General features: G+C 50.2%; 1 protein-coding gene across 2 annotated transcripts in view; it reads left to right on the top strand.

Moving 5' to 3' along the window:
* The window catches only part of SMOC2 (SPARC related modular calcium binding 2), a 155736-nt gene that overhangs the window by 37488 nt on the left and 103814 nt on the right, over positions 1–14434 (top strand). For both annotated transcript variants that reach the window (XM_036872202.1, XM_036872201.1), the window contains exon 2: positions 8333–8504. In XM_036872202.1, coding sequence (XP_036728097.1) covers positions 8333–8504 — 172 coding nt within the window. The remainder of the gene's footprint in view (positions 1–8332; positions 8505–14434) is intronic.

The raw sequence follows: 14434 nt of genomic DNA, 5'->3' as shown, positions 1-14434 counted from the left end.
AAACCGTGCAGGAACCAGACCAGTGACCATCCTGATTCTCATGACCCCGGTCTGCGGCTAAACATCCTTACTTTCGACACCGTTCTTGGGTATATGTTTCACCCCAGAAAGGGCAAGATCACGAACACAGGAGGAAAGATGGGGTTGGGGTGTGGTTAAGGATGCAGACGATGTTTCGGACGTTGTGCGGGACTCATCAGAGCTTGGATGTAGACTTGGAACTGAACTCTGCCTCATCTCTGTTGGGAGATCAGAGGCCCCTGGCCTTAGGTGATGTGTTCATTCTCACTTTTAAAAAGTAGAGATGGTGTGAGCGCGCTGGAGACTTGCTGGCACGTCCTGGTTCCTCGCCCAGGGAGCAGTTTCTCTCTACCTGCTTCGCCAGCAGACGAGACCGTCTCGCTGCGACATTTTTACCTGTTGTTTCCAGCAGGGTTTGGCCCTCTGGTTCCCACTTTACTCCTTTCGTTCTGTCCTCAGTGGAAACGATTCCACCCTGTAGCTCATCGTCTCCTGAGGTTTGGCTGAGAAGCAAACTATCTGGTGTCCCTGCTTTCGGATGAATTCCCCCTGCTTTTGCAGGTCTCTTTAATATTCTCTAACATGTACTTTAGTGTAATTTGCTCTAAATGCTTTGAAATGAGCAGGAACCTTGAAAAAGACACCCTGGCTGAATGCCTTTGGAAATGTCACTTCATCAAGGAGCGCGTTGATCTTCCAAGGGAAGGAGAGCAGGGAGCAGCTGGGGGCCGTGTGCCGTGCGTTTGGCTGCTCCAGAGATGGGGAGGCTGTCGGGATTTCTGAGCGATATGTCGTGACAGAACACAAAGGATTGGCCATGTCCGGACACACAGAGGCGGCAGCTTTTCTCCGTCTCCCTCCCTGTCGTCCGGCCACGTGTCAGCGATGCCACCTGCAGACCCCTCTCCGGGGGCTGCTGCGCAGAGCATAGTAGGGCCCCAGGCATCCCCACGCCCTGTCTGTGTGCACAGATGTACCAGGCGCCGTATCTGGGGTGGAGACTAGGGACCCTGGGGCTGACCGGCCGCCCAGCCGACGGTGACGTGGCCAACTGCAGTGTGTAGAGTGGAGGCTTTGGAAAATGGGGTCAGACACGAGCTTAATACTTATTTTCCTGGTTGATTTACCCTTTTGTTTTTAGACACAGACAGGGTGTCTGTATGATCTTTGTGTGCTTCAGCCTGGGGGTGTTTGAAACACACATGAGAGCGGCACCCCCACAGGGGGTGGCGATGGGGGATGGGCCTTTCAGGTTGTAGGGCAGGTGTGTCTCCTCCCAACACACTTAGAGCGAGAATGCCGGGGTTTCGATGTCTGTCCTAAAGTTTCAATGTCTGTCGTGGCCTCTGCTGTTTACTAGTCCCGAATCCCTACGCCTATTAGCTCAAACATCTTCTTGCCCCTGCCACGTGCCCGGGTAACTCCATAGCGGTCCCACCTGGTCATGTTACGGCAGCTCCTCAGACAACGCACATTTATTGAGCACCAACTGTAGACCAGACGCGGTGCTGGGGCGCGAGGCCTCGTGGATGAGCACACGCCATCTCTACCCTGAAAGAGTTGTGGTCCCAGGTGCTCTAACGCGATGGGTCGAGGGTCCACTGTAATGTTCTCCCATATCCCAAACGTGCATTGTCTCACAGAGCTGTAGCCTGAGAAAGACAAGTACCTGTTAAACATCCATTTTGCCTATTCCTTTGTTCTTACTGGGGTCCTGGGTGAGAACTGGTACTTAATTGTAGGTAAACTCATGAAGGTAGTGCCTGCCCAAAGTCCTGTGAACCTTCCTTACACATCTTCAAGTCATCAAAAGGGTGGTGACACCTTCAGAACAACTGGCATGGCTTGTATGAGCAGAGGTTCAGCTCCACTGCAGAGTTTTTAAGGCATTTGTAGAATCCGCTTTCTGCAGACAAATCACCTCTGAACCATAAGAGTAACGGTTGAATGTTGTCACGTAATTTTCAAGTGAGGATCAAAGATAATTCTTGCACTAAGGTAGCACTATCTACATGATATTTTTATTAAGAAGAATTTTAGAATAACGAAGTTCCTACTGACTCTCCAATAAACTTAAGTCTGGAGCAATCAAGACCCAGGAGTTTCTTGAATTATCTCCAAGAAGTACTAACAAGAAGAAAAAATATCTGCTTTCATCATTGAGATTAATATTGATGTGGAGACACGGAAGGAAAGTAAATAAAAAAGAAAGGTTTGGGGGAAAGAGAAGCGATTTGCAGAGCAGGAGGTGTGGCTGGACATCTGCTGTCCCTGGTCGTGGGATCAGGAACCGAAGCCCGCCGTGCAGACGGTGACTGGAGGCCAGGGCACCAGAGAGAGGCTGGGTCTGGGACCCGAAGCGAGCAAGGACTCTGGGAAAACACTTATAAAAAGTCTCATGTCCACTCAAACAAAATGCGAAGGCAGCCCAGAAATAAAGAAAACAGTCGCCATGGCCTGCGTGCCCCGGGGGGTCACTCCCGGCCACTCCTGCTCATGAGAAGCGTCTGGCACCCGCGTTTCTCAGCCAGGCTGTTGGCGCTGCATTTCTCTGGGTTTTCTCAGTCCTGGGAGGGCTGTCTTTGTGCCCTACACGAGGTGGACGACTCTCCTGTGTCCGGTCCTCCGTGGGGTCCCTGCAGCCTTTGCTGCGGCCCGTCTGCCAGGCCCCCTCTCCGGGCATGGGCACCGCCTCCCCATGGACCCTGCGTGTGGAGCCGACCTCCCTTGCTCTCTGCATCTTCCTGCAAAACCTGCTTCTTCATCCTGACCATCTAACTGAGCTCCCTTTCTACTTCATGCTCTGAAGTTTCGTTTTGAAAATGACCATAAATGGGAGGATCACTTAATGCTCCTTCGGTAGACTTGAAACCTTTATGACCATGTGAAGGTTTGCCAGAGCAAATTTGCCCTGTGTTTGAATACCTGCTTGGGAGGGCCTATTCCAAGTGACATCTTCATGTCTCCTCCAAGCATGTTCTCCTGCACTATTTCATTTCATTTTCCCAATAATGTTGACGGAACAGGCAACAGTGTTACCACCTCCATTTCACAAACGAAGAAGCCAAGGATTATTGGGCTAAAAGGACGACCGTCCCCGGTCACACAGCCAGCTGCCCGTCTCCAAAGTCAAGGCCGTTTCTTTGACCACTGAGCCCTGCGGTGCAGACCACCCGCCACACACACTCGCATTTTCCAGCACAGACTGTTGGCCACTCTCTCTCTTTATTGGGTTTATAGCTTTAATCTAGTCATAAAACCTAAACAAATTCATCCCAATAGTTTGCCCTTGGTTTTTAAATTCCTACAGATGCCCCATAAATACAACGAAAAGGCACAAAGAGGCCCAAAATGATGACGGTGACACACGTTATCACTACGTTGCTATCTCACTGCGTTATTTTACTCAGGGTCTTAAACTTCCTAAGACAGAGCCCCCTTTGCAGGCCCACAGTCTATTGTCTTCACTTCACGTTGCTGGCTTGTTTTTCAAGTCGGGAAGGCAGGGGTGGGGGCGGGCATCTAAGAGAGAGCCCATCCCACCGTCTCTGTTGGGGTCCGTACCTCCTGGTGCCATGCCTGCCTTGGAAAGGAGGCAGCTCCCCTGGGGGACAGACGCCCTTCCCACCCCGCGGTTGTCTTCATCCTGTTCTCCACAGTGTAAACCTTGTTATTTTAGCTATTCTCACAGCTACCTCAAAGCCGGCAGAGAAAGTATTATTGCTCCCGTTTTACAGACAAACAAATCGAGTCGACACCACACTCTTGTAATTCTGACGGTTTGCTAAACGTCCTGAGTAGCGTCGAGCAGCGGCAGAATCCAGTTTTCACTGGTTTACAGTTAGTCAGCAGCCATGAATGCTGCAGTTGGGTCGAGTTAATTGCAAAGGACTGGAGAACCGTACTAAGTGGGTTGCCTTCTGTAAGACTCTGTCCGCTGGCGTCATCTGTGTGTAACAAGGGGAACACAGGGTTGGGAGTGTTCTGGCGGCAGGAAGGGGACCCCTGGCACCCCTGAGCCGCCCCGGTCCTCAGGGTGCCTCCCAGCTCGTTGGTCTGTAGGCCAGTCACCAGCCTGACCCCACAGCAGACCTGCATGAAGCCACTGTTCTTGTTGCTTCTGGTGATCTGTGCCCTGGGATTCCAGGCCACGTCCCGTCTCCTTCCTGGCTTTTCCAGTCTTCTCAGATGGCCTCTTTGAGGAGCGTTTTCACACCCCACACCAGATCAGCAGGCTCTCCTGTAAGGCTCTCGGACACTCTGTTCTGCCTCGTGTGACCTGGTGATCGTGCGTCGTCCTGCACGACACGATATTTATTCGTTGGCCTAGATGCTGTCGTGATGCCTTGTGGTGCTGTATTTGCTGCCCTCTGGAACTTAAGCTCTGTGAGGACAGGACCGCCTTTGAACCCCACCCCACGCCCCTCCTGGAGTCCAGGAAAAAGCCTGGCAGAGAGCTGTCCCTCAACACTTACTGAACAAGTTCAATTCAAGCTGGACCTGACTTTTGATCTGCCTTAGAAATACAACGTCCTTAAAGAGTGTGAAAAAGAGGCAGAGAATTAAAATACTGCAGGAGAGTGTTTGTAAAACGTGCACAGATTGGCTTTTGTTAGTTCCAGCAAATGAATGAATGAGTGAATGAGTGAACGAATGAATGAGTGAACAATGAATGAGTGAACGAATGAGTGAATGAGCGAATGAGTGAACGAATGAATGAGTGAGCGAGTGAATGAGTGAGCGAATGAATGAAAGAATGAGTGAATGAATTAATGAGAGAATGAGCGAACGAATGAGGGAATGAATGAATGAGTGAATGAATGAATGAGTGAGTGGCTGTCTCTCTGGGGGAGAACTCGGGGCAGCAGCTGTGTTTGACTCAAACGTCTCAGCTTCAGGCTCGAGGCTCTAAAACACCATCGCCATGTTCGTGTCATAGGTTCGGGTTCTCTATTCCACTAAAATGTAGGGAACTCTTTCCTGAAATCTGAGAAAGCTCAGGCTCTAAAGTGGAGAAGTTGCCCTTAAAGCAGGTGTGTTTATAACCATGTACCCCGTGTCCCCACCTTCCCCCCGTGGTACAAGGTCACTTACTCTCTCAAACGCCCCAGACCCGCCCATGCCGCAGACGCCCTCGCGGTTCTAACCCACCTCACCCCCAGTGTATGAGCCTGGGCCTCGCATCACGCAAACACACTTACTTGGAAGCTACATTCATTTTCCGGTGGCTCATTATTTAGAAGGTTCTTGCTCTGGGGAATCTTGCAGCTGCCGGATTATGTAATTCAGCGGTGTTTTCCTTAATGTTAACCCATACCATGTGTTAGTCCATATTCTAATCAGATATCAATATCACAGTGGGGAAATTCATCCGTTTTGAGAGTGTTTTAACCCATTTCTTACATGTTTACATTTTGTTCCCGCTTTTCCTCTGGCTTAAACCCATGCATTATTAAGCAGAAGACGGATCGCATCTTTAATCCGTTTGCACTTGACCTACTTTTTCTACTGCAGGAGTTGCTTGACCTCCAGGCAGACACTGCAAACGCACCCCCTTAGCTTCCTTCTGCCCCCCCCCCCCCGCCAACGCACCTGTGCAGACAGCCCTGCTTCGTGAAAGCAAAGGAGACGGGCCCTGGGACCCTGAGGTCGTTGTTCTAATAGTGTCGTTCAAGGTGTAATTGATTTCTTTCTAAATTTGACAAAGTGCCTTTTATCTGAACTAGTTTGAAGACCCTCAACCAAGTTCTTTACTGAACTCTTCTAAATTCTTTAGAATTTAGTTCTTTACTAAATTCTTTAGAATAGGACTATTTTATTTTCCCTCCAGGGCTTTGTTTAGCAAAGAATCCAGCTCCGTTAAAAGCTCATTTTCCTCTGTACACTGTCTCCCCTGGAATTTAATTGCTGTTAAAAATGGGGAGGGGGAGAAACATGCAGAAAGTGTGAATTCCTTCATTTCTGAGAAAGAACAGTTCCATTGTTTGTTCCACACCATTAAATTATTGAGAATTATGGTCAAATTCCAAGCGCCTGAATGCTCAGCCTTTTTTAAAAATAAAAAATAGAGAGGCTGCCTCTCTACATTTAGAGAAAATGATAATTACGATGTCCTTCCCTAAGTCATCTGCATTTCCTCACTTAGGGTTTCAGGAAATACAAATAGACCACCTCTTAAACACAAAAATTAGCAGGATGTAGGTTATTTCAGGTTTTCATCTAAAATAGAAGGGAGCTGCTTCTGGGCGGGCTCCTGTGTGCACTGGGCCTGCGAAGGTCCCGAGATGTTTCACGGTCAAGTTTGCTCCCCTGGTGGCCTCTGTCTCTGTCTCTCTATCTTTCTCTCTCTTGCACAAAACTGCTGTGTTCCAGGCCAGCTGCAAGTCATAAGAACAAGTCTACGAAAACTCAAATGCTTGTGAGGAGAGGAACGAGGTAAGGCAGTGACCTTGTAAGAGGAGCAGTGTTTCACGCGGATGGAGTTCCCCAGGTGCGGAGCTCTGGGCGCTCCTGTCTCCTGGGAGCCTGGGGTGTGCCATCGTGGCTGGAGAGTTAATTCTCATGAATCAGTTTCGGGGAAAGAGAAGAAAGGGGTTGAAACCCCTCAGTGACAGAATTCAATCAAATGTGCTTATGGGCTTGTTCTACCCACTTTTATGTAAAAGAACACTTTTGTTGTTGTTGCGAGATCTTAGAAAGGTAACGATCTGTTTTCACTTGCCTCTTGGTTAAAATAAGCAGAGATCATCTTAGCAAGTGAACTTCTTCTCAGGAAAAATGAGAGCCTGCAGAGTCTCTCTCCTGTGTCCCAGGGCCCCACTGAACAAAGAACCGTCCCCCTCCAGGCGCTCATCACCTGCCTCCTGGCTGGAGCCTTTCTCCAGAAATCCGGGAAATGGCCAGGGACCTCAGCTCCCAACCCCACACGCCGAGGGATTGTCCCTCACACCCTCCCTGCCACAGTGCACTCGCAGCCCTTCCTCCCCAGGACCCCACCTGGACCCCAGGAGCGATGTGGCTCTCTGGATAGCCGTCCCCCATGGGGCCTTCCTTCCCCCGTGGCTTCTTCTCAGCTTCAGCTTCGGTAGGTCTTTACACGTCACCAACGAGGACACTCAGAGATGCAAGGGGAGAGTTTGGGTATCTTTTTAAGGAACGAAGCACCCTGAGTTTGAGAATTCCCTTTCTTTCTCTTCCTGATGAGGGAACAAGTTGATGAGGTCCCTGCAATTCTGCTGAAGTCCATTCCCACTCTTCCTCCAGCTCAGACTGGGACAGGGGAGGGGTTGCTGTGAGTAGAGCTGTCTCTACCCCTGTAAATATTACCGGGGCAAACATGCCAAATAAACCTGTTCAAATATACACAGAGCCCAGGGCTCCACACACTGCTGTGGAGTATTGAGTAGTAACCACAGCTCGGGGTTTTCTCTCTTTCCTTTAATAAATCGCTAGGGCGCCATAAATCAGAGCAAACGCCTGTGAAGGGCAGGTGACATTCCAGTGACCCAAGGCTTGTGATGGCTCCACTTCCCAGAGCCTGAAGCTTTATTGGATTCATCTTCGTGTTTGTTGTTTCGTCTGGGGTGAGGAGGACTACACAGGACAGAGGGTGGGACGCATGGGGGGTTGGGAAGCCCGGGGGGTGGGCAGGGAGCGCCATCAGCGGTCCAAGGAGGGCAGGTGTGGGAGCAGGTGGCCGGATCTAAGCCGCATTGGGAGATGCTGTGAGCTCTGAAGCCCTGTGTCCGGGTCGTCAGAGGGGCCAAGGAGAGGATGGGGACCCCAGAGCGGTCAACGGGGACTGCGTGGAGGGGCCCCTGGGGCAGGGGCTCTGTGCTTGCACCACCCCGGCAGCCCTGGGTCCTGGGACGAAGGTGAGATTGTGTGGAGCGGTCCGACAGGGAGAGACTGCCCCCCAATTCCAGGCCGACAGGGCGCTCCTGACGCCTGCGACTTCCAAGGTGATGGCAAAACCTGGTGAATGCAGGAGTCAACCAGGCACTGAATTCCCAAACTCAAAGAAAAACATTGCTATTCAGACTATTAAAGGTACACAGAACATGTGCACCCCCGTGCAGACCTGGACGGTGTCCCGGGCCAGTGGTGGAGCCTTCAGGGGTTCAACCACCAAATGCCGAGCAGAGAAGTTACCAGTTATCCAGATGTGTGAAACTGATGGAGGTTGGAGTTTTCAGAGCTTCCCACCATGTGTCTGGGACATCCCCTGGCACGAAGTGGCCTTAGATAGCCTTATGCTTTCCATCAAACACTCTTTGAGATGTCTGGCTTCTTTTTTCTTTGCTCCTCCAAGTTTTTGAGAGTCGACCAAGACAAGGACAAAGACTGCGGCTTGGCCTGCGGGGGTCCCGCCCAGAAACCCCTTTGCGCCTCGGACGGGAGGACCTTCCTGTCTCGCTGTGAATTTCAGCGCGCCAAGTGCAAAGACCCCCGGCTAGAGATCGCTTACCGCGGAAACTGCAAAGGTAAGTTGCTTTCCATCATTTGTTCAAGAATCAGTCACTGAAATGTACGCCCATGTGCTTTATTTTCATTTGGCTAAGGTTTTCTATGTAAAATGTCAAGGGTTTATGTTCAGAGCACATAGCGAGAAGAGTCATTTCTGAATCATTTTTTTTTTCTTGTTGAATGCTCTCTTTTCTTAGAATGTTTTATGACATCATGACACAAACTTATCCAAGGGTTTCACAGAATGTTTCCAAAGTCTCCTAAAATTATTCTCACCAAAGTTTTTTTTATTGGTTCTTCCAACTCTTTCTCATTTCACCTTTTAGCCTGTGGGGGGTGTATAATAGCACCTGTGCCGTTTTCAGTGATATTTTTTGGGGGGGGGGTGCTGATTTCACACTTGTAATTTTCAATTTTCCTGATCTAAGAAGCAGATTTGGAGTTAACAAGCAGGCTTAGAGCAAAACATTGAAATGCTTCCCACGTTAATGAAGGGTTTGACTCAGCAAAACAAGCTGATGTTTCAAGCACAAATGGAGTCAATTTCAGAAAGAGATTTAACCTTCTTTTTCTTATTATCTAGGAAAAAAGACCACACAGGCTAAAACACCCTTGAGACTGTGTTCTGCTGTGTTTAGCTGTTAGCGCCAACAATCTGCCCAAAGAAATGCTACTGTCTCGACTCCGTGCTTGGCCAGGTTTTGAGTAATTGCTCTTCCTTTCATAATGCGACACATCCTAGGTGAACAGGTTGGAGCCACTGCTCTACGTGACAAAGACAGAGTTTTGCCTGTCCTTGGACGTGGGCCCCACTCCCGCTGACACCCCGCAGGGCACTCTGCCCACAGGCGTCGGGGCAGCCCAGCACTCACCTTCCATGCACGTCTGATTTGTGTGCCCTAAACACATCCCTCGGGAGAAAAGTTTGGATGTAACTTTATGCCTTGATTGTTGTTACACACCTCAGGTATCTGTGCTGAGAAATGAGAAGTGACCTAAGAATAAATTCAAATATCCGGTGATCTACCTTTCAGAGAACCTTCTAGAAACAATGGCCTGTGCTGACTTAGCTTGTGAGAACAGGTGTTGTGGAGGTGGCAGTAAAGTTTGAGTTTTACGATCCTCTTTGGTGCCCTGTTCCTTTAGAGAACCCACATCAAATGTCCTTTAGGAGGATAATTCCCATCAAACACTCTGTCGGAGGACGATGAGGAAGCCGCCATATTAAGCCTCTGCGTTGGCCATAGTCTCTGTGGGCGTCTGTGGTGGATTCATTAGACAGAGGCCAGAGGCCGTCCATCTGTCTGGGTGGACATTGACACCGGAGGCCTCTGTGTCCCACAGTTGAGGTCGCTCTCCCGAGCCTCCCACGTCAAGCTCTGCAGAGTCCATGGTGGGTTGCTTTTGCACAGGGAGGGTACATTGGAATTAAGCACAGATGGCCTTTTGGTGATGTCATTGTTAGCTTATTTGTGTTTGGATCCAGCCTAATTTTTTTCTGGATAATTCCCTTGGTTGGGATTCTCACACCTCACTGAAGAAATTTCATACCATAAATTTGTGGCACATAAAATGTGGTAAGGGACGGGACTTCCTTGGCGGTCCAGTGGTTGGGACTTCGCTTTCCAATGCAGGGGGTGCAGGTTCCATCCCTGGCCGGGGAGCTGGGGTCCCACATGCCTCGTGGCCAAAACACCAAGGCATAGGCCAGAAGCAATATTGTAACAAATTCAATAAAAGCCTTTAAAAATGGTCCACATCAAAAAAAAAAAAATCTTTAAAAAATGTGATAAGGAAGAAGTAGGTAAAAACAAAACTTATTTCCTAAAAACAAGTTTAGATTAAATCAAAAGGATTAAAATAAAAAGAATGCGAAGATACCTGTCAACTTCGAGGTCAAGTTTATCTGGTGCTTCGGTTGCCAAGGGTAGCAAATATTAAAGTTACTTTAAAGAGACATTGTTAGTTGTACAGCATAGTTTGAAATAACTGGGCATCAGGTACCTCTGATGCTGTAGATTTGGGGGAGTTGGAGCTCTGTAGCGTCTGCTTCCAGCCCGCATCCTGTGGGTGAGCTGAGTCTGGTCCATGCTGGGGCTGCCCGGAGAAGGGCTTCCCAGCCTGCAGGCAGTGTTTTCCCACAGACGCAGCGTCTCCCTGGAGCCGAGCTCTGAGCGGAGCAGAACCTCCTCAGACAGGATGGGCTCCTTCATTCCGGCTCATTTACTTTGCCGGTCGTTTCCCTACCCTGTCCCCCTGGGTCCAGCATTTAACACCCGTCAGCCTGCCCCGGGACCACGTGGCAGGAAGGGTTCAGGGTGAATGGGAGGGGACCCTGGTGCTGATGGACCAGAGACAGGTGTCCTGGCTGTCCCGGGCAGGTGCTGCTGTGGCACCCCTGTGTCCCCAAGGGCACAACCACTGCCAATTCCGCACCACACCCAGGTCGAGAGCTTTCTGCTATGAAGGTGAGAGCGAGAGAAGGAGATTGAAATGGCACTTCCACTGCATGGAATACGAATATTCATCCGCATTTGCTCTAAATTATTCCTGGTTTTGAAGTTGGCTGGTATATCGTAGTATCAGCTTGGCAAGTGTGAAGCTGCATATTTTGAGGGCATTTCCACATATTTGGTTGGTGACAGTTCCACAGGCCGGTCTCTTTTGGATGTACTAGTTTGGGAACGATTGAAATATTTCAGTATTTAATTAAGTTGGATTAAAATTTTTTTGTGCATTTCATATTACGCTCTAACTATTGACCTTGAACAGAAGCGCGCTGGTTTACACTGATGGATTTTTCTCATATTTTCTTAGAAATTTGTGGAGTTTGTGTTTTTAGAACTCAGCAAGCACATTAATATTTTTCTTTTGATCTGAGACCATAGGGCCTGTCTTTCTTTTCAAGAAAAATCTCTGGCATTGAATAAAAAAGCCAAAAACAAAAAACAAAATAAAGAAGAAGACAGAGAAGAAGAAGAAGAAGAAAAGTCAAGATGCCGGTAGTTCTTGGAACTATTTTGAGATTTCTGGAAACAGAATTATAAAGGATATCTGACAGAAACAACTTCCTGGAGATTTCCGAGACCCGGGGCTTTTTAGTGACCCACGAATAAGGAAAGGAACGTTGTTACAAAGTGCTTCCTGATGCTCGACGTCCCCTTTCTCGTTTGCTGCCCGAGTCTCATGGCCACTGCCCTGATCGCCACTGCAGAGCGACCCCCTGGCAGCGTTGGGGTCTCCGTGGGTCGCAGCATGGCCGGCATACGAGCGCGCAGGGGTCCACGACGTCGAGGAGACAGACCCCCGCCCCACGACTGGGGGTTATTATTAATATCGCGGTTATGGCGAGTTTCCAGAGCCCTTGTTCTCTCCCTGCGAAAACCCTGGGCTTTCACTCTGGCCACATCGTGACCCTTGGCCTAGAAACCTCAGTGTGACTTACGGGCCCTCTGTCCCTGCTGGGCTGCTGTGACCAGGCGTTGCCTTAGCGCTCTCTGGGCAGGCCTGGCCCTCAGGACCGCGTGACCGTCCTCTTCCCTGTGTGTGACCCAGGCCACTTGCAGGGGGCATCCCGCTGACCTGGGCTCGGTGTGCACTCCGCTGAGTCCTGCAGGGAGAGAGCTCGGGCTCCCAGCACTGCACTTCTGGAAATTCCGAGGAAGGCGTAAACCACACATGTGGTCAGCAGGGCTGTCGCCCCTGAAAGTACCGAGGTTTTCAAGCAGAATTTCTGCGAGGCCCGAGGGTGCTTGTCACCCCCAGTCGGTACAGTACCGCCCTCTCTGAAGTGCTCTGTGTACTTTGATTTTATTCAAACACATGATGTACAAGCTAACAGCGGTGGTGCCCGCAGCCCAGCAGCAGTACCTCTGATGCTAGTGGCGTGGCCAGGCAGGCAGCCGGCTGTGGATCTCCACGTGGGGCGGAGATGGGGGCGGGAGGGCGAGGTCCTGGCCGCTGCACCTTGCGAGCTCCCAGGGGCCGGGGGACCATGGAACCAGCGCGAAGGGGCCAGGCCAGGAGGGCTCCACCCGCCTTCTCGCCTCTGAAACAGGGCGGTCGGGTCAGGTGAACACGAGGAATTCTTTCCCTCCGAAGATTCTTCTGATCATAAAGGTGTGCGCCTCCCAGGCCTTTACACTTGGAGAGCCAGGAAGTGGGCTGGAAGCTTCATCCTGGCCATTTTCCTCAGGCTTCGGATGACGCTGCCTTTGAAGAAGGCAGAGCATCTGGACGTTCCCACGTAGCTCCACCTGCAGCCTTTGTTAACCCACAGCGGCGCCGAGGACCAGGGTGCAGTTTGGCTGCTGGAAATCAGTTAACCTGCCATCATTTTCTTCAATGAAACAGGTATTTCCATGAGAGGAGTCTGCACAGGGTGTGTGGCACGTGTGCATAGGTACACGTGTGTGTGTGTGTGTGGGCACGCACCTGTGTGTATGGGTGTGTACGTGTGTCTCGTGCGTGTACATATGTACACGTGCGCGCGCGCGTCTTCCGCCTGGTCCTCTCGGGGGTCTGTGTCCCTGCTTCCTGCTGTGTCTCATCAGACTCCTTTCGCCCACAAGCAGGCTCGGAAATGCCCTTTACGTGTGTGGTTCCAGGACGTCTTAATCTTGCTGGCACTTGTGCCTTGCAGAAACCCTACCCCGGTCCTGTTGACCTTAACTCCTTCATGCTGTTCTAATGGGTCCGATGTTAGAAGCGCCCTCGTTATAGACTGAAGCAGACACAATGAGAGGTAGCGCCATTGCTCTCACGTTCAAGCCAGGCTCAGGAACACAGCAGAACTTTTTGAAATGTTCGTGAAAAAGATCTTTTCTCTGTTTGCTTTAGCAACCCTGTATCCTCCAAGGTTAGTTCATCAGAGGAGCCGGGGCAGGCACAACACGGCCTCAGTCAGTCTGCCCCGCGAAGGTTTGTATCCAAACTTCACACAAAAGGACCCTGGGGTCACTTGCACGGGGACCTAGGGTGACGCGTTGATGGCTGTGGTGATCGGTCATCACAGAGTTGCTTCTGATCAGTTGTTTCCTGGATAAATGTTGTAAGAAACGTTGGAATACGTTTATTTATTCTTGCAGTCGTTTGTACTTTATCTTACTCTTTTTCCTTTAGGACTGGGCCACCCCAATTATGTACCCTGGCTTTTCCTGTTCTAATTGGTTTCTGTCTTTATGCGTTTACAATGGTAATGCTTAAGATGAAAACTCAGTTTCTTTCTCCTCGGCTCTAAGATGCTCTCTCTGGTCAAGGGACGGTTTGGACACTTCCTGTGGCTCTGCCCGAGCTGGGCGGCTGCACGTGGGTGGGTGGGGAGCCTTCCTTGAAGTCCTGCTGGCCCTTTATCACAGCACAGCCCTCTGTATCATTTATGCCAAAGAACATTGCAGCACAGAATTCTTCATTCTCCTCAGAGGCTGGCCTTCAAAATTACGGGTGGGTAAAATATTCCAACTTTTGAAACACAGGGTCTGCCTTCATTCGATGCCAGTAAAATTAAAGGTCTGTCACCCTCGGGCTGTTGTTTCTGCGGCCACTACCAAGCGAGAGCTGGCTTCCTCATCAGCTTTGTTTGTTTTGACCCCAGCCTTGTCTGAGCAGCCCCCGTGCTGGCCACGGGGACTCAGCGGTGAGAACTGTGTCCCCAGAGAGTTGACACCACCATGCTCAAAACCATCACCATGTAGTTGCCCTGCTAGGTCCAGGGTCAGTAGGTCTATTGACCCGAAAAATACCCAGTGTAGCCTTTCATTGTACATTTCATAAATGGGACTCTAAAATAATCCCATATCCCCAAGGGTTTCTGCCTCAGTACGGAGCTTGCTGAGCGGCTCTGTCTCTGGGGTGAGGACTTACACAGGAAGAGCTAAAGGAAACGCGATCCGCTTTCTTCTGGGTAATGTTTCCATGTCATCCTGTGTGTGATGGACAGAGGACCTCA

Source organism: Balaenoptera musculus, chromosome 12, assembly GCF_009873245.2.
Source record: "Balaenoptera musculus isolate JJ_BM4_2016_0621 chromosome 12, mBalMus1.pri.v3, whole genome shotgun sequence".
Lineage (NCBI taxonomy): Eukaryota > Metazoa > Chordata > Mammalia > Artiodactyla > Balaenopteridae > Balaenoptera > Balaenoptera musculus.
The sequence above is the reverse complement of the archived record's forward strand: the minus strand, read 5'-3'. Positions and strand labels throughout refer to the sequence as shown.